The 16552-nt window shown below is 39.6% G+C and overlaps 1 protein-coding gene across 7 annotated transcripts in view; it reads left to right on the forward strand.

Moving 5' to 3' along the window:
* LOC101167198 (AMP deaminase 2) overlaps positions 1-16552 on the forward strand; it is a 34700-nt gene that overhangs the window by 6078 nt on the left and 12070 nt on the right. For 4 of the 7 annotated variants that reach the window (XM_011474629.3, XM_004068541.4, XM_020703002.2 and 1 more), the window contains 3 exons: positions 12860-12990; positions 13398-13528; positions 14030-14098. In XM_011474629.3, the coding sequence (XP_011472931.1) occupies positions 12860-12990; positions 13398-13528; positions 14030-14098 (331 nt within the window). Of the gene's footprint in view, positions 1-8380; positions 8669-12859; positions 12991-13397; positions 13529-14029; positions 14099-16552 lie in introns of those variants that run through there. The other 3 variants (XM_011474630.3, XM_011474628.3, XM_011474631.3) reach the window with 2 other exon arrangements.

Here is a 16552-nt window from a genome sequence, read left to right on the forward strand (position 1 = left end):
GAAAGTGCATGTGCAAAATAAGATTTAAGGTCATCCTGAGAGAAGCAGACAGTTCTGTGGTAGTTTCTGAATAGTTTTAGGATCAAACACTGACGAAGAATTCAGGAAGTCAGAGGGAAATGATTTTGACTGTGACTTCACTTTCACATCACAACACTTTTAAAACCTGTCAAATGCAAATGATCTAAACAACTGGCATCAAATTGTTTAATAAAAGTGGGATTAAAATAATGACAAGAGAGGTGATTATAAGATCCGGGTTTAGTTTTTCTCTTATAATTTAAATCTGAATGAAAACAGAAAATGTAGAAACAGTCAGGCTGCAGACATCAGCATCCTTGTTTCTCCTCTAAATCAGAAAACATCTTTTGTCACGCTGGAAGAATTTCCTTTATTTTGCAGATTAGTTTTAATTTCTCTCAAGGTATCTAATCTAACACTTCATTGGCTAAATAGTTAACTGAGGCTCTGGTCTTACTTGACACACAACAACATTTTATTTTGGAAAGCAGCCTTCATCCGACTGACACAGCTGGATGCTTATTAAATTATAAAAAAGTTACTGTTTATCTTAAGATATGATGCAAGCTGGCAGTTTTGGTCAACCATCAAGCCGGGCTATTTATCAGTGAAAAGTGTTAAATGTAAATATTGATTTACTTTAAAGCTGTTAACTTGATAGACTTTTGCACAATGAAATGTTTGAAGGAAGGCAGCTCTACATCCTAAGCAGTAACTCTCACTGACATTTACTTTCCGGCTTTTGCTGAGGAAGCCTGTGCTTGCTGCAGTAATAAATAACGTAGAGCTTTCTCCAGCCATGCAGTCATTTAAGTCCTCTCAATTAGCCGCCTGACTGAGCGCTGCTCTCCTCAGTCCATCTTCAGCAGCATATGCAGGATACCACCACGCCACTTCTGTCTGACCCACCACAGCACGCCTGTCTGAAAACGAGATTTACTGGAGCTGTGCCGCGAAAATAATTGGCACCAATATTTGTTACTTCCAATTCTGGCAGAAATCGCTCTCCTTCTTTGCACATTTCTTACATGTTTAATGGAAAAAGTTCAAACAATCCGCTTTACTCTTCTGCTCTATTAAAGGCTACTCTTTTCCTTATTTGAAGTGTCTGCAACCTAAAGCTGCGGAGCCACATGCACCTTTTATCCTTCCGTTGTGAGAAAAATAAGGATTTAAAGAAATACCGTAATGGCTTTGTAATTTTGGTTAATTTGTTTTCATCAGGTTTTGTGGTTTCAGCATGTCGGATAAATGAGCATCAGGCTTGTCGGTGGTTTATTATAAGATAACTTTATCTCTTGCTGAACAACGGTGTCTAGCTGCTGTTCAGAGGCAAAGTTCTTCATTTGCATTTACATGTACGGTTTGAAAAAAAAGGATTACACACCGATATTATCATGTTTATATTTGAAAATAAAAGGAGAAAAAGAATGAAGGCACACTAAAGTCATAATGGTAGAAAATGTCACGTCTGACTTTTCATTTTCGCACTTTTAATTCAAATAAATCTGCTGTAGTAGGAGGATCTTTTTAAACACAGGATGTGTTTTATTTTAAAAGGAACTTGTATTAGCTGCTGTCAACAGTAAAACAATTTAAATGTTCAAAAATAGAAAAATAAACGTTTAAAAGCTACTTGTTACAAATGAACATCTTAATGGCCACAGAAACATAAATAAAGTGTATTTTTCTAGACGGTGGGTTTTAGTCGGTAAGAAACTGGACCAAGTGGCTCCTTTAGTGTTAAAGGTTGCAGACCCCTGCCATAGATATTCATATTATTGCAGAAAAAAACAGAACTTTGTGGGATTTTATAGTCAAATTTATGTGACGGGATCTACTGAGTTTGGTAAAGAATCATGCACAGAGGGCTGGAGGAATTTCTACTGCCTTTGTTTTTTGTTTTTTTTTGGTTCCCTGGCATGAAGGCTCTTCTTTTTAGAACCCTCTAACCCATCTGCAGCACTGGGGCTAACTCTGCTCTGTGTTTTGAAAGACGAGTTAGCACAGTAGAAAACAAATGGACAACCTCATGTGTTGGAGATACACACAAGTAAAGAAAGTCAATTTATTTAGGAAAAAAATCAAAGAAAAGACGCTAAACATAAACGGTGACTTCAACCAAAAACCAAGAAATGGTACAGTACAAACTGTATTAAATAAGGTGTTTATGAATAAAAGAGAAACTATTAAAGTATCAGAGAGAGAGAGAGAGAGAGAGAGAGAGAGACTCTACTTAAGAATAGCATGGTAAGGGACCTTTAAATCTTTTGGATGAGATTAATTTGTATTGTAACTTAATATTTCAGTTTTTTTATTGCTTTTTCCGACAAAAAATATCGGCAACTTCTTAAAGCTCCTTCATGTTGTAATCCATTTCTGCTCTCTGACTCAAACCTCTGCAGTTTGTGTTGGTGTTTAAAAAAACTGGAGGACTGCTTTATCTTCTCTAACCACTAGAGGGAGTTTCTGGCATGGAAATGTACAGTCAGGGAATCTGCCGGATCAAGTAGATGTCAATATGTCCAGTCCGTGCCTGACCTACCGCCCAGCATTACTGAGGACCAGCTTGCTATGTGTTTACCTGGAAAATTCCAGGGCCTCCTTGTTCTGGGAATAGCTTGGTAGTTTTCATTGCTTCCTATTCTGGAGAAGGGATTTTGTAAAGCTGAGACCCAAGGCCTTGGAAGGTGTCACCCCAACCTGAAGGCGATGAAATGGCTCATAACATGTGCACAAACAAACACACAGGCAGGCTCAACAGGCTGCCAGCGTGTCTGCCGTCTCTCTGTGGGGTTATTAGTAAGCTCCCCAACACTCAATAGTTATGATGGGTAGAATTTCATTGCTAGAGTACAGTTAAGTAGCCTGCTTTGGCATGTTTCTCTTTCCAGTATGGTTCCTAACAAAGATCTCCTTTCATTTAATCCTGGGATGAGCTAGTGTCAGCTGATGTTTGGTCCATAACTGACTTTTTATTGTCTGCTGACCTCAACGGGTCACAAACTACAAGTCCACTGAAAAATTCAGTTTATTGAGCAGATGTTTCTGATTTATTTGGGGACATTTGTTTACTCGCAGTGCTGTACAGTAATCCAGTGGGAAAAGATTGGGAGAAGAGTTTTTAATCCATCATTGATTTATGTGGCTCATTTTTGATGCATGTAGCTGCACGTCACACGTGTTTTGCTGAAGAGAGAAAAAGAGAGAAAAACAAAAAAAAATGAGCTCAACAACGCCATGCCTATAAAAACTATTAGTTCTTACACCTTTGAGCTGAACTGCATTTAGTGTCGGGAACAAAATATTGACCTTTTGATGTCCAAGCGCTGCTAAGTATGCTGTGTTAAATGTGCCAAATGACAAATGTACCCGTGCTATATTCAGACGCAGTGACAAAGGGAACAGCATCTGTGGGCAGGATGATGATGAGCACAGCTTTACTGAAGACTATGTATATACACATATTCATATTGTTAGTCATTGTTCTGTTGGCTCACACATGTGTTGTGATAGCTTTCTAACCACTATATTTTAGGTTTAGTTGAATTCATGAATGTAGAATAGTATTTTTCAGTCCCTGATCCTGTAAGTTGTTCCACCTGTGAAGATGTGAGGTCTGTAATGTTCATCATAGATACACTTCAACTGTGAAACACGGAATGTATAAAACTAACTAGTAAATCACATTGTCTGATTTTTAAGGAGTGACGGAATAAACAAAACACCTGGCAGTGTTGTTCTCGTCCCATCCTGTTGATCAGTAAAACGCCTGTGTTCCCCCTCACTGAGTCACGCCTTAGCCTTTGGTCCCATCTGTTGTTTCCACACAGTGCATCTCCAGCTTGAAAGTATCTTCAAAGCTCTTTGTGATGTTCAAAAATCTAATCTGTAATCTTCTGCTGCAGCTCTAGATTTTCTTTTACTGCTTTCATTTTTCACTGTTTTAGACTCCATCAATTTTTGTCTTACTCCTGCAAAAACTAAACCATGCCTATGAAGGTAAATATGTTCCAAAAAGGACGAACTTGTAGATTTGATGTGAGATTTGTAACATAGAATGTGAGAACTTACACACCAAAAATTTGCATCTGTGTGTAAAAGATCTTCTGCTGTAAAGTCTGACAAACAAAATTACAACTGACAAATTCCCATTTGCACGTGTTCATTTAGACTTACAATGTCAAATCTGTGATTACAACTGCTCAAATGTGCTTCTGCGTGTGCTCGAATCATAGTTGTTCCCTGCATTTTAATGAGAAATCATCTTTGTTGTAGCAGCACAATAGGGTCATGATAACGCAGAGGCATGTGACAATGGAAAATGCAACCGAAGGCAGATCTTCCTTCGGGGTTCACTTCCCCGTTCGGAGTCTCCAGAGCGGGTCAATAAAGAATCATTCACTGTTTTTCTGGGGGAAAGCTTCTTTTATGACAGTTCCCCTTCACTCTGTATATCAAACATGAATGCACACCCCCAACACACCTCCGCTGCGCGCTCTCACTCCCTCCCATGCTGCACGGGCTCTCCCCTCCTTCTTTCACACGTGCGCGGTTTCAGCACATACACATCCTCATTCTACAACACATTTCAATGCGGGCACATGCGCCTTATAGACTGGTGCGGCTTATGTATGTACAAAATGTTTTATCCTTTTAAAATGTAACTGGTGCGGCTTATAATCAGGTGCGCTCTACAGTCAAGAAATTACGGTAATTGTTCCTGAGAATTCTCAGGATCCTTTATAACTAATGCGAATTGCGTCATCCATAAATTAAATCAGTCCAGCATTTTTCTCAGCATCTGCAGTTACTTTGGCTTCATTGTTTGGTTTTTTATTAGAATGGAATCCTTTATTCCTAAGATAACCGTAGTTACCCAAAGCTTGTATGGGTTTAATCCACAATCCTCTTCTTTGGTTTTCCTCTAAGATCTTCCAGGAAACTCCAATCTCGCATCCTGTCACCAACATCTTCACTGTTCCTCCTTTCAATGTGTCTAAACCATCCGCTTCCCTGTATTTGTCTCCAAACATCTATTTTGAGCTGTTCCTCTGTTCCTGGTCCTAATAAGGGATGGATGAACATGCTAAGTTGAATTTTGGCATCTTGTGTTGTCTTTGTGGTTGCATAAATCTTCTCTGATTTTATTTTTGGATTTAAGTGCCATTTGTGGGAAAACACACTGTTATTAAAGCTTTTTATGGTTAACTAAACTCCAACAGAAAGCTTTTGACGGGTTCCTGAAACCTGTTAGGACAGTACAGTTTTGTCTGACAAGGGGCTGTGCATTCTTTATCTGATGATCTTTAAAACTTTCCTTTTAGAAAACCTAAATTTGCCAACTACTTCATTCCACTTGATACAAAGTAATATTTATGTTAAATCTCTTTGGGAAAACAATTGTAAGTTTTCATCTTATTTTGAAAGTCTTCTATGAAGCAAAAGGCAAAGCAACGCTTCACTGAAGATTCTGAGTTTTATCCCTAAGCTAAAAATGTTGCTCTAAATGTCAAGAGCAGGAAACTCTCAGGAAACTCTTGAATGTTGTTTGACAACCTACTTTTAAAACGTGGATAAAGTGGTTCTGTCAGTTTTGTAGCTGAGTTTTGTTTACCCGGACAGGCCACATTCTTTTCATTGAGGCTGACAACACACTACTTAGTAACCTAACTGTATATTTTCTTATTTCACTAGCTGCGGTCACATGGACAAAAGTAATCGGAATAAACACCCAATCAAAATAAAAATGTGTCATCAAAAACACGCCGTTCGGAATACTCTGCCCCGATCAGACTCGTTCTGATCAAAATTTCCTTCCGATGGAGATAGATGGGTTATGCTGATTGTTGATCCGATCGGGCTTCATATAAACAGTTCATTCCGATCATGGGTCACTACTGCTCTGGCTTTACGTCATGCATAGGCGGCTTTTGAATCATCTCCACACAGTCCTGAGAAACCGTGTAAACAATCATTTAAATTTGTGTTTCCAGTCGTGTCCCGACAAAATAAAGGCTGATGTTATTCCCACATATTTACGTGCAGCCAAGATGCAGATAGCAGCATTGACTGCGTGGATTTTAAGTTCATCCAAAGCTAGATGTTGTTAGCACGTGTTAGCCTAACGCTAACCCGTCTTCTTGGTCTGTTCCGCCGAGAATAAACCACTGACCGCACAGAATAAAACAAATTATGAGCTAACAGGCACTTAATAATAATCCTAACAATAATAAAATCACATTTAGAAGATCTTCTCGCTCTATGCTGCAGCTTTGTTTGTTTACAACAGAACTCAATGTTTCTTCTTCTACGGGCGTTTCAGGGTTTTTAGTTAGTTCTGCGCATGTCCAAATGATTTATTCCGACCGAAAGTGTGGCGTATGTAAACGTTTGTTATAATCAGAGAGAGTTTTTCTGGGCCCAAGTACACAGTTCCATTCTAATCTGGTCTTTGATCAAATATTTAGCACATATAACCGCAGCTTTTATTACTGACATTGTTAACCTTTGTTAACTATGAAGGACAAATGACCTTTTTAGGCAAGGAAACTTTGCTGCTTAGTGGTCTTTAGTTACACATGCCAATTATCTGTGGTGTTTGAACTAATTATCTTGACTTTGTTGGATCTTACAATTTTTGGCCCCTGTTGTGCAGTCTTTAATTCTCACCATTGACTAGGGGTTAAACAAAAATTCGATTCATATGATAATTGGTGGTTGACGATACAATTCATAGTCAATGTTTCTAGATCATCAAGTGTAAATGAAATATGTGTCCAAACAAACTAGAATGAATGTCAAATCCATTCACATTTTAGTTTCCTAAAGTTCAGTCCACTGTTGTTTTTCCACTTCCAAAGAATCCAAAGGGAACATTCTAGCACAGTGTATGGTCACATGACTTTGCTAAATTCATGGTGTTTCTACATATTGGACTGGAACAATGGACTGATTTGTTTTTGCTGACATCATTTGTGCGTTGTCCAGTGTGATGGACGTGGTCGTTTTTATGTTATAGTAAAATAAACCTACCGTGACTCAATCCAAAAGGTATTTATATTGATATAATTGATTTATTTAATTTTCAAACTGTTTTATAACAGTATAGGTCAACCTGATTTAAAAACTTGTCTCAGACAGATGGATCTAATTGGATCAAAGTAATAGAAATAATTTAGGTCCAATAATTGTTACGCTCCTACAATTGACTGTATATGAGACCTGGACCGAGTGAGTGTGATATCACTTTTAGAGAATGGTTTACTCACAGCTCCAACAGAATGAAGTCAATTCGTTTGCCTTTTTGACTTGGTACGAACGCCACCATGTTGGAGCCAGATGTTGTCAGTAAGCAGTGATTGGTCAGAGTTGTTCTGGGTCAACGTTTCTATGGCAGCCACAAAAGAGGTAGTAGATCAAGAATGGTTATTCTGGCAAATAGACTGAGTAATAGCTGTTTACTCAGGCTATGGTATGGTGGCTTCTTGGAGCGGACGGGTACTTCCTGTTTGTAATGCCAGAGGGAAGGGGTCATAAAATCCAGTTCTCATACAGAGTTGAATGTTTTCCTTGGTGGTGGGTAGTGCCAGGAGTGCAGACCCCCTCCTTTAGGGATCACGTGAAATTGATTTGGGTGTTTATTTTGGGGAACTATGCAGAACAATCAGTAATGAAGCTCAGCTCTGCAGTATTGTGTGGAATAATTACATGGTCCCAAGTGTAAAGCCTCAGCATTGTCGACATAAAGAGCTCTCTAAATAGAAGTGTCTCCCAGCTGATGAGGTGCAGACAAAGAAACCATCCAGAAAACTAGACTGAATTGCATCAAATGTTTGTCCTGTACAGAAAAATGTCTTTCACAAGAAATAAACAGTTGTTTGATTTTTCTTATTTCATAGTCTAATAACTGTTCTGTATTTGTCAGTCTTCAGTAATGGTTTGTTCTATACATTTCACCTGTTTTTGTTTATTCTTGAAGATTTAGTTTGACCATCTGGCAGTAAATTAGACCTAATAGAATTTAAAGATGAAAATTAAAAGTGGCTTTAACATCTGTGCTAGGAAAAATGTCTGCGCATTAAAGTAGGTGCTTCAGTTAAACCCACATAGATGAAGGGGGAGAAAATAATAGAATCAATCTCCTTCCTTCTCTTTAGACGGATCAGATATTTTCATGAGTGATGCTTTAGTGAGCCAGGAGAGGAGTGGGAGTGGCCATCGATTCAGAGCCTCCTCCATAATTACCACACAATAAAGCAGGAGTGGTTTACCCAGATCCATCCCTTCTTTTGGGGGGACATGGTATATTCCAACCCAGTATTTAAATCCGGGAGCTTTGCTGGCTTTGCTGTTCGTGCTCTGAATGATCCAGGAAGCAGCTCACACAGAAAACGGGAGGTGAAAAAAGGGAAAGTAGTGGCTCAGCAGTTCCCTGAAGGCAGCGACAGTCACGGCACAGAAGGGGAAACTCTAGCTCTGGTGTCGGTGCAGCTTTTGTTGTGCAGAGACTGAGCACACTCCGGTTTAGCTGTCATTCTCTGTATCAGTGGGGGAGGGCTCATCAGACGTCCCGGGCCTAGTTACATGTCCCAGCATCCCGCAGGCACTCGGAAAAGGAAACTCTGACTCTTACTGACAGACAGAGGTACTGTATCTTATGATAACTGCTTATCCTGCGTGTGCCCGATGGGATACAGCTGTTGGGTGGGAATTTGGTGTTATTCAAAGTTTCTGCTGCTCTTTGTAGGGTAAGGTGTTCATGAAATCCTCTGTAATGTCATGACAAAATGCTAAGATAAAACAAGAGAAACTAAAGACTTTTGTTAGGAGATATGGATGATTTGCCCTAATTTCTTGAAGTTTTTGGGGACGATGTAAACAAAAATGAAGCGTTTCATATTTATTTTACAAATTACAGCTGTTTGTCAACTTTTTAACAGAAGAACTAAGGCAAAAATTCAGACATATTCCAGTAAAACCTTTTACAGTCTGAGTCAATGAGGAGTAACTGTCTCCTCTTTGATGCTAATTAACACTTTTCTGTGTTTTTAGTATATTCATGAATACATTTGACATTTTGTTTAAATCTTTTTGAATATTACGTCTTAAGAGATGACGGTAAGAAACGAGTTGCTGAGAAACACAATAATGTGTCATCCCAAAAATGATCTTTTCATCACAGCAAGAATTTTTTTCTTAAACTACACTTTACCCATAATGCTTTGCAGATGATGTGATTTCAACTATGGCTAACTTGAACCTCCAGTAGTAACTAAGAAATGCAACAACATATAGTAGTTATAGTATGTAGTTCTTAATCATAACTAGATCAATTTTTCTTTTGAAAAAGTTAGTTGGTTTTGCTAAAATGTCAGTTTTAGAAGTATTCAATATTTAATGTTGTTTTCCATATATTTAGTTTTAATTTACTTAATGTCAACAGAATTTATGGCATGAGCAGCATAATGATTTATTTAAATTGACCTTTTATTTTACTTGTCTTGCTTTGTGTGTATTGAGTCTGTCTCTAACGGAGACGCAATGCGCTGCTGTGTTTTAGAGTTCATCTTCACAGCTGTTTCTTTCCCCAACCTGCAGTTGTTTATTTTAATGATGACTTTATGTAGGTCTTGTTTCTGTCACTGACTGTCAGCATTTACTCGTTTGCATCCACATGGAGCGTTTCTAGTTTAGTTACATGACTTGGAGTACTTTTAAATGTCCCTTTTTTCAGTGGTTCAGACTTGGAACCGAACCGCTGACTTAATGAAACGCTCTACAAACAACAGATTGAGCTTGGGCTGATGATGACGGGTTTTAGAATGATAACCCAAAGCTGGAAAAGATGTGTGCCGAATAGCAAAACCTGTCAGCAAAGGTTCCTTTTAGGCTCACTGTCATATGCTTGCAGGTAAAATATTCTTTGTTTTGTAACTTAAATTCACCTATTTGTTTTGCAAAAAAACAAAACAAAAAAGCAATCTGACGATCTGTACACTCTGTATTGACAAGAACAGTTTGTATATTCGTGTTATCTGATACGGACACAGTATCCTTTGAACATGTAGTTGAGCTGCTATATAAGCTATTGGATCATCTGGTCATAAAACTTGTTTATTCAGGCAATCCTGTAGGTAGATGTCAGGAACCGTGTCATCGTTGTTACTTGGGTTGAGCTTTGTGTCTGAAAGTTGCTGCTGTGTGCCAGTAGGTGTAGTTATGAGAGTTGGGCTCTGCTCCGTCTGAACTGCACTGCCTAGACTCGGGCAGCAGAAGCCTGACACCAATGTCACACTAACAAGGGCTCCAATAATGAAGGAGCGAGGTGAGCACTCAGTCCTGGGTGAAAGACTGTGTGACTGTATCACAACAGCGCTTGGCCTCTTTGAAATTCACAAAACAAGATGGTCGGTGCTCCTCAGTGGATTTCAATCTGCAGTGCACTACAGGAAGGACTTCATCTGGCTATTAGTCACTCACTTTGGTTGATTTATTTATTTACTCTGTTTTCTAACTAGAAGGCCTGATCAGTGGCATTTGAGCTGTGCATCTCCATGCTGGAGAGGAGGATCAGCCCGGACGTTAGTGTGCGTTGATTAAAAAGCGGTTTGTCACAGGACCCCCGCGTTTTCAGAGCGACTCTCCCGTGTTTAAAGGGTTTTCCATGCTCCTCTGTTCATTCCCAGACAAGATTTGATTGTCATTAATGTAACGTATTTTATGTACAGCAAAAGTTGTACATCGACTGTCAGTAGTAATTCATACTAATTAAAATAGAAACCATATTAAAACAGATAACAAATAAAAACTCCAGAGATCATTTATTTGGTCTAGGTGAACAATCCATTCTAAGCTGTAATTTGTTGGTTGTTTAGTGAAGTTATTGCCGTTGTATAAAAACCGTTTTATGGCTTTACTCTGATTGGATTTGTCTGGATCGTGGACCTGACGGCAGCAGTTCTAACACACAGGCTGATGTGTCCTTAAGGAGCTTTTCAGCTTTTTGACGCAGCTCTTCTAACAGTTGACAATCTTCTGGGTCGCGTTCATCACCCCCTGAGGCGCTTCCACACAGCGATGCAGTTTTTTTCGATGCTGTTTATGGCAGAAGGTGGAAGGACATCTAGTCTCTGATCTGACCTTCCTCAGCAGCAGAAACCTTCCCAGACTTCTGCAGTTAATCATTGTCGTTCAGACGCTCCTGTTGGTGGTATTTCTTGTTTTTTTAACTTATCGTTGAATTGTTTGCATTGATGATGAGGTCTTCAGACGTCAGAGATCCTGTACTGACAATGCGCTTCATCCAAAAGAAAAACCTGATTAAGACGGTGGATACATATAATATGGAGAAAGGGAGATTTACATTTAACGGAAGGATATAAAATTTGCACTGATGACTGCTTCTTGCTAACAACTGCTTTTCTTTAAGTGCCAGTGTCCTAGATTTTTACGTTGACTGGATACTTTCCATTTAGACCATCATGTGAGACTCGTTTGTGCTGACTGGCAGTGGTGACAACCCCCAAAACATTTCTACTGCCTTTTTCCAGACAACTTCTTTTACCCCAGAGCACTCCTGCTTTATTTATATTTTATGCAAAGACACAAACCTTGTGCCTAAAATAGAGAAAGTAAAGAGAGGTTTCTAAAACCTGCCAAGTCACTCCACAAAGAAGGGTTGGTTTGGTTTCCTGTAACACTAAAGTCATTTTTGGGTAAGTTAAAGATACATATTTAGACTTTCAAAATAAACTTTAACAATTCAAGAAAAGAGTCATATAAACTTTTGGTATGTTTTTTTCAAACAAAGAAGTTATTCCCTGTTTGTCTTCTCTAACCCTTGTGTTATCTTGTGGGGTCATCTAGACCCACTAGACAGTGCTCTGAACCTTTTTTCTTCAATGATTTGTGATCTTCACTGGTCTCCATGGATTACATGAAATCTCTTTCCACCTTTATCCACCTTTGTCATGGTAGGGAGAACACGTCAATGCAAGGGTGGGGTCACCTGGACCCCACAAGATGGCACAAGGGCTAAAAATGTGTCCTAGACTAGGAGGGACAGTTTCAATATCCAGATTGATTCCAGTATAAAACACAGTTCAGAATCCCTTTGAATCTAAATACAACTCACACAACCAATTGGTTGCCATCATTGTTAATTGTTAAATCAGTTGATTTTTATTTGTAAAGCGCTTTAATATCTACCAGAGATCCAAAGTGCTGCACAGGTAAATCAAATCAAATAAAAAAATGTTGCTGCTGATGAAATGTTCAGAGCTTTCAAAATGCAGCTGTTTACTCTGTCTTATTTACGGGTAATCTTTTTTTGAAACTTTTTAATCTCAGTTTCTTCAAAAGTAATCATCTTGTAGTTCCTTAAATGATTTTGTTAGGATTGACAAATTCATGAAATTCATTTATTGAAATTTATTTTTGTATTTTCTATGTACATTTCTGTTTGCAGACCTAATTCTTTTAGTAATAAAAAAAACAGTTTCCATAAACCCGTGGTTTAAGCTAAACAAACATTTAGACTTTGTTGATAAAGGTGTTAAATAAAAAAAAAATTATGGCTTTTAAGATTGAATTAAATCGATTATGCATTTCGTTGGTAAAGATTATTATGAGATGTTTAGTCTTTTTTTTAAACATCATCATTTTTAAACATCTTTTTTTTTATATCTGCAATGTTGGTTTAAATGTAAATGGTTTTAGATCTTTTTGGTAACAAAACTTCTTCAGGCTTGTTAGTTTCAGGAAGACGTGGAAGTAAAGAAATCACTGTTGCTGTGGCACATTGTGTGATCCAAGCTGCCCCTCTTCTCCTCCCCAGACCTCCGTGGCGTTTCTGGGCCGAAGCCCCTCAAGCCTCAGCGATCCCTCCCAGGAACCCCCGTTTCCCTCTCTCACTCTCCCATCGACCTGCGCACATCAATGGAGGACAAATACAAAGAGATCGCAGAGGTGGGGATTCAGTGAGGCCGTCACGCAATGCAAACCTCATGGAACCATCAATTTAAATGATTAGTTTACAACAACTTTGACAAACACTTAACTAGGTTTGGTTTTGAATAATAATATATAATAATAATAATAAAACACTTTTAGAGTTGAGCCTCTTCTTGAAGATTTAATTCTTGACTTGCAGAAACACAAAGATAAGTTTTATAAATCCAGAGTAACACGTTGAAATGTTCTTTCTTTTCCTTATTTTGGTGTGAAAGAAATCTCCATAATTCCTGCTTTTTTTCATCTTAACATAACAGATGGTTTTGTGTTTGTGTAAGCCTCGCTGTCTGCCATATGTCTGCATGTACAAAGCTTTTAATATGACTCCTGCCTCTACATTTTATGACCTGTGCCGGCACCAGGAGCTCTTCACGCGCACCATGGCGGAGAGCGATATGCGAAGTGCACCGTACGAGTTTCCAGAGGACAGCCCCATCGAACAGCTGGAGGAGCGGCGGCACCGCCTGGAGAGGCAGATCAGTCAGGATATTAGGTGAGGAAACGCAAACAGACTCGCTAAATCATCTTATTGACCCCAGACGGACAAACACAGCCCTCCTCCCTGCTGTTGGAAAGGATGCTGTTCGTTCATGCGCACATGCTTATCAACCTCCAAAAGCCTACTGTGTGACTAACTTACCTCAGCTATCAGTTTAATGAGCTGTGCACCACCTGTTCTTGTGTTACACCTTCAACTACACCAACTCTCCTCCAGAGGTGGGCTCTGTCTGTGTTACTAAGATTGATGCCAGCTGCATTACTAAGCCAATCACTGGGTGGTGAACCGACGCCCCCCGTTAGGCCCCGTTTCACTGGCTGGGGTTGACTGTTGCCCGGTGATGTTTTCATTCTTTCTGCGTACATCTGTGGAAGGACGCTTGGGTGTCCGCTTTTTGCTTGTAAACTGTGTCTTTCCTCTTGTGTGCTAACTTTCCTCGGTGTTTGCCCCCCTGCCTTTCCCACACAATAACGCCCCGCTGCGCATCACCCCAAGGCTTGAGCCAGAGATCTTGCTCCGTGCCAAACAGGACTTCATGAAAATCGACAGTGCTGCAGACCTAGAGTGAGTGAGCTCAGCCTCAGTATGCATGCTTTCTCTGCTCTTTGCTTCTGTTGGTTCTACTGCGATCTACTCTGTTTTGCTTGCTTGTACCCTGAAAAGTAGATGTGCATGATCTGGAACTTGCATACTTATTTGACTAACCTACAATACAAATGTCTACTTTGTGTCACTGCTTTTGTCATGTGGGTATGCACACTTTACAGTAGAGGAAATATTTGATTACTTGCTGATTTGGTAGGTTTGCCCACTTAAAATGTACCGGTAATTGATAGTCTGCCATCCTATTGGTGGGTTCATTTGAACAGTGAGAGATAGAGAAATCCAGAAATCAGCTTTATATAATTTATATAAATGAATTTGCATTTCATTGAAGGAAATAAGTGTTTGATCTTCTAGTAACCATTAAGAGTTCTGGCTCACACAGAGCAGTTAGTGCAGGGGTCGGGAACCCATGGCTCACGAGCCATATCTGGCTCTTTTGATGGCCAAAGTTTTGATGAAAAAAAAGTTTCAATGGACCAGTCCTATTTTGGCGCGATGCGGTGCAGGCGCAGTAGTAGTGATGCTTGGAGAAAAAAATCTGTGCCACTATCAGTTTATTATTATCTGTTATATCACAGAGTTTGAACCAGCCTGAAACCTGAGAATTGCCGTCCCTCCTGCAGATGCGCTCCCGTCTTTGAGAAGGAAGAGGGGAGGGGTAGTGGGCGCAGGCAGCGAGGTGAAAACGGCGCACTGATTGTCAAAACTTAGAACACGCTGCCCGTCAAATATCCCACACTGCAGCGTGTGAGTATTGCTGTACTGACAATGTTTGGCTCCACGTCTGCATGTGAGCAGTCTTTCTCACATCTAAAGAACATTAAGACGATCACGTTTAACAAAAGTCTCAACGCCTGCATGAAACTTAAACTCACCACGGATCCACTAGACAAGACCATCAACAAAACCACCATGCAGCACCAGAAGTCACATTAATGCTAAGAAATACTCATCATTTATTAGCGACAGCATAATGTAGTGTCCCTTCCCCACACTGAGGCACAGAGTCTTAACCTCTTTTAGGGTTCTTTATTCTGGTTACTGCAAGCCGTAACCAACTCTGTACAACTTGTTCAGCAACTCCTGAGTCTCTCCCGCCTAGAGCGCCCCCCCCAAGTTTTTCTTCCCCCGCTCCCGCACCAGCCCTCCTATTTCCCTTATTCGCCCCATAGCTGAACCCCATTGGTCCAAACTCCCCAACGACAGGCTGAGCGACAGAACTGAGGGCCAACCAGCATCTCTGCTTGATGCGTTTAATGAATTCCGGAACTTAGAACGCGACCCAACAGCCACCCAGTCCAACTCCGTCTGCTACAATAACAAAGTTATTAAAATGAATCCACAGACTTATTGTACTTTAAAAGTGTTGAAATTACATAAAATGCACACATTTACTTGTGTCTTTAGTTTTAAATACATTGTATGGCTCTCACAAAATTGTATTTTGGCTTATTATGGCTCTCTCTGCCAGATCGTGGTCATGGAGCGGTCCAGCCAGTCTCTGGACCTCAGTCCTGTAGAAAACCTGTGGAGAGAACTGAAGCTCAGCTTTGCCAAGCAACAGCCACCAAATCGGAATGATTTAGAAAACATTTTCATAGTAGAGTGGACCAAAATTCCTCCTAATGTGTTTTCATCAGCTTCAAGGACCCTCTGGCTTCTGTGCTGCTAATGAGGGTTTTGACACAAAGTACAAAGTCTTTCTGACAAAGGGTTCAAAAATTTATGTCCCTCAATTAAATAAAAGTACCGGTTTATACATTCCTCAAAGTTGTTTCTTGATGGTTTTTTCTCTTGCTCTTGATTTTACAAATTAGGTACAAATTAACCTACCATTAGCATGGCAGACTATTTCTTTTTAAGTGGGCAAACATACAAAATCAGTAAGAGATCCTCCACTGTATATTATTGACGTGTAAATAATAGTTAACAGAAGCACTGGAAGACTTTTTTTTAACATAAATCTCCCTGCAATTGAGTCAAAATATAATTGTAGTGTTAAAGCGCTCACAGACTTTATTCAGAAGGATTGAAGAGGTGTTTGTGATGCATCCGCACTGTTTCAATTATTTATACATTTGATATTTCACTGCAAATGCATCAACAAAATTAACCAATCAGGCTTGTTTAAGCGCATGGAGTTGCTGTTTTGTTGTCAAAAGCCAAGCATTTACAGCACAAGCTCCATAACTGTCACATCCACTGTTTGATTTCAATTACTATTTATATTTTTTACATGATAGGATGTCTATAGGAAATTCTAAGTTACTCATAAGAAGAACGAGCTCATCATAATGCAGAGATTTAGCAGAAGCCAACGTAGGCGACGGCAGGTTGAGAAAAGGTTTTCAGAACAGCTTCTGTCGGACAGATGCAGGTACTGGCAACATGTGAAGGTGTCTGCTCTGGTCA

The sequence above is a fragment of the Oryzias latipes genome, chromosome 5 (genome assembly GCF_002234675.1).
Source record: "Oryzias latipes chromosome 5, ASM223467v1".
Taxonomy (NCBI): domain Eukaryota; kingdom Metazoa; phylum Chordata; class Actinopteri; order Beloniformes; family Adrianichthyidae; genus Oryzias; species Oryzias latipes.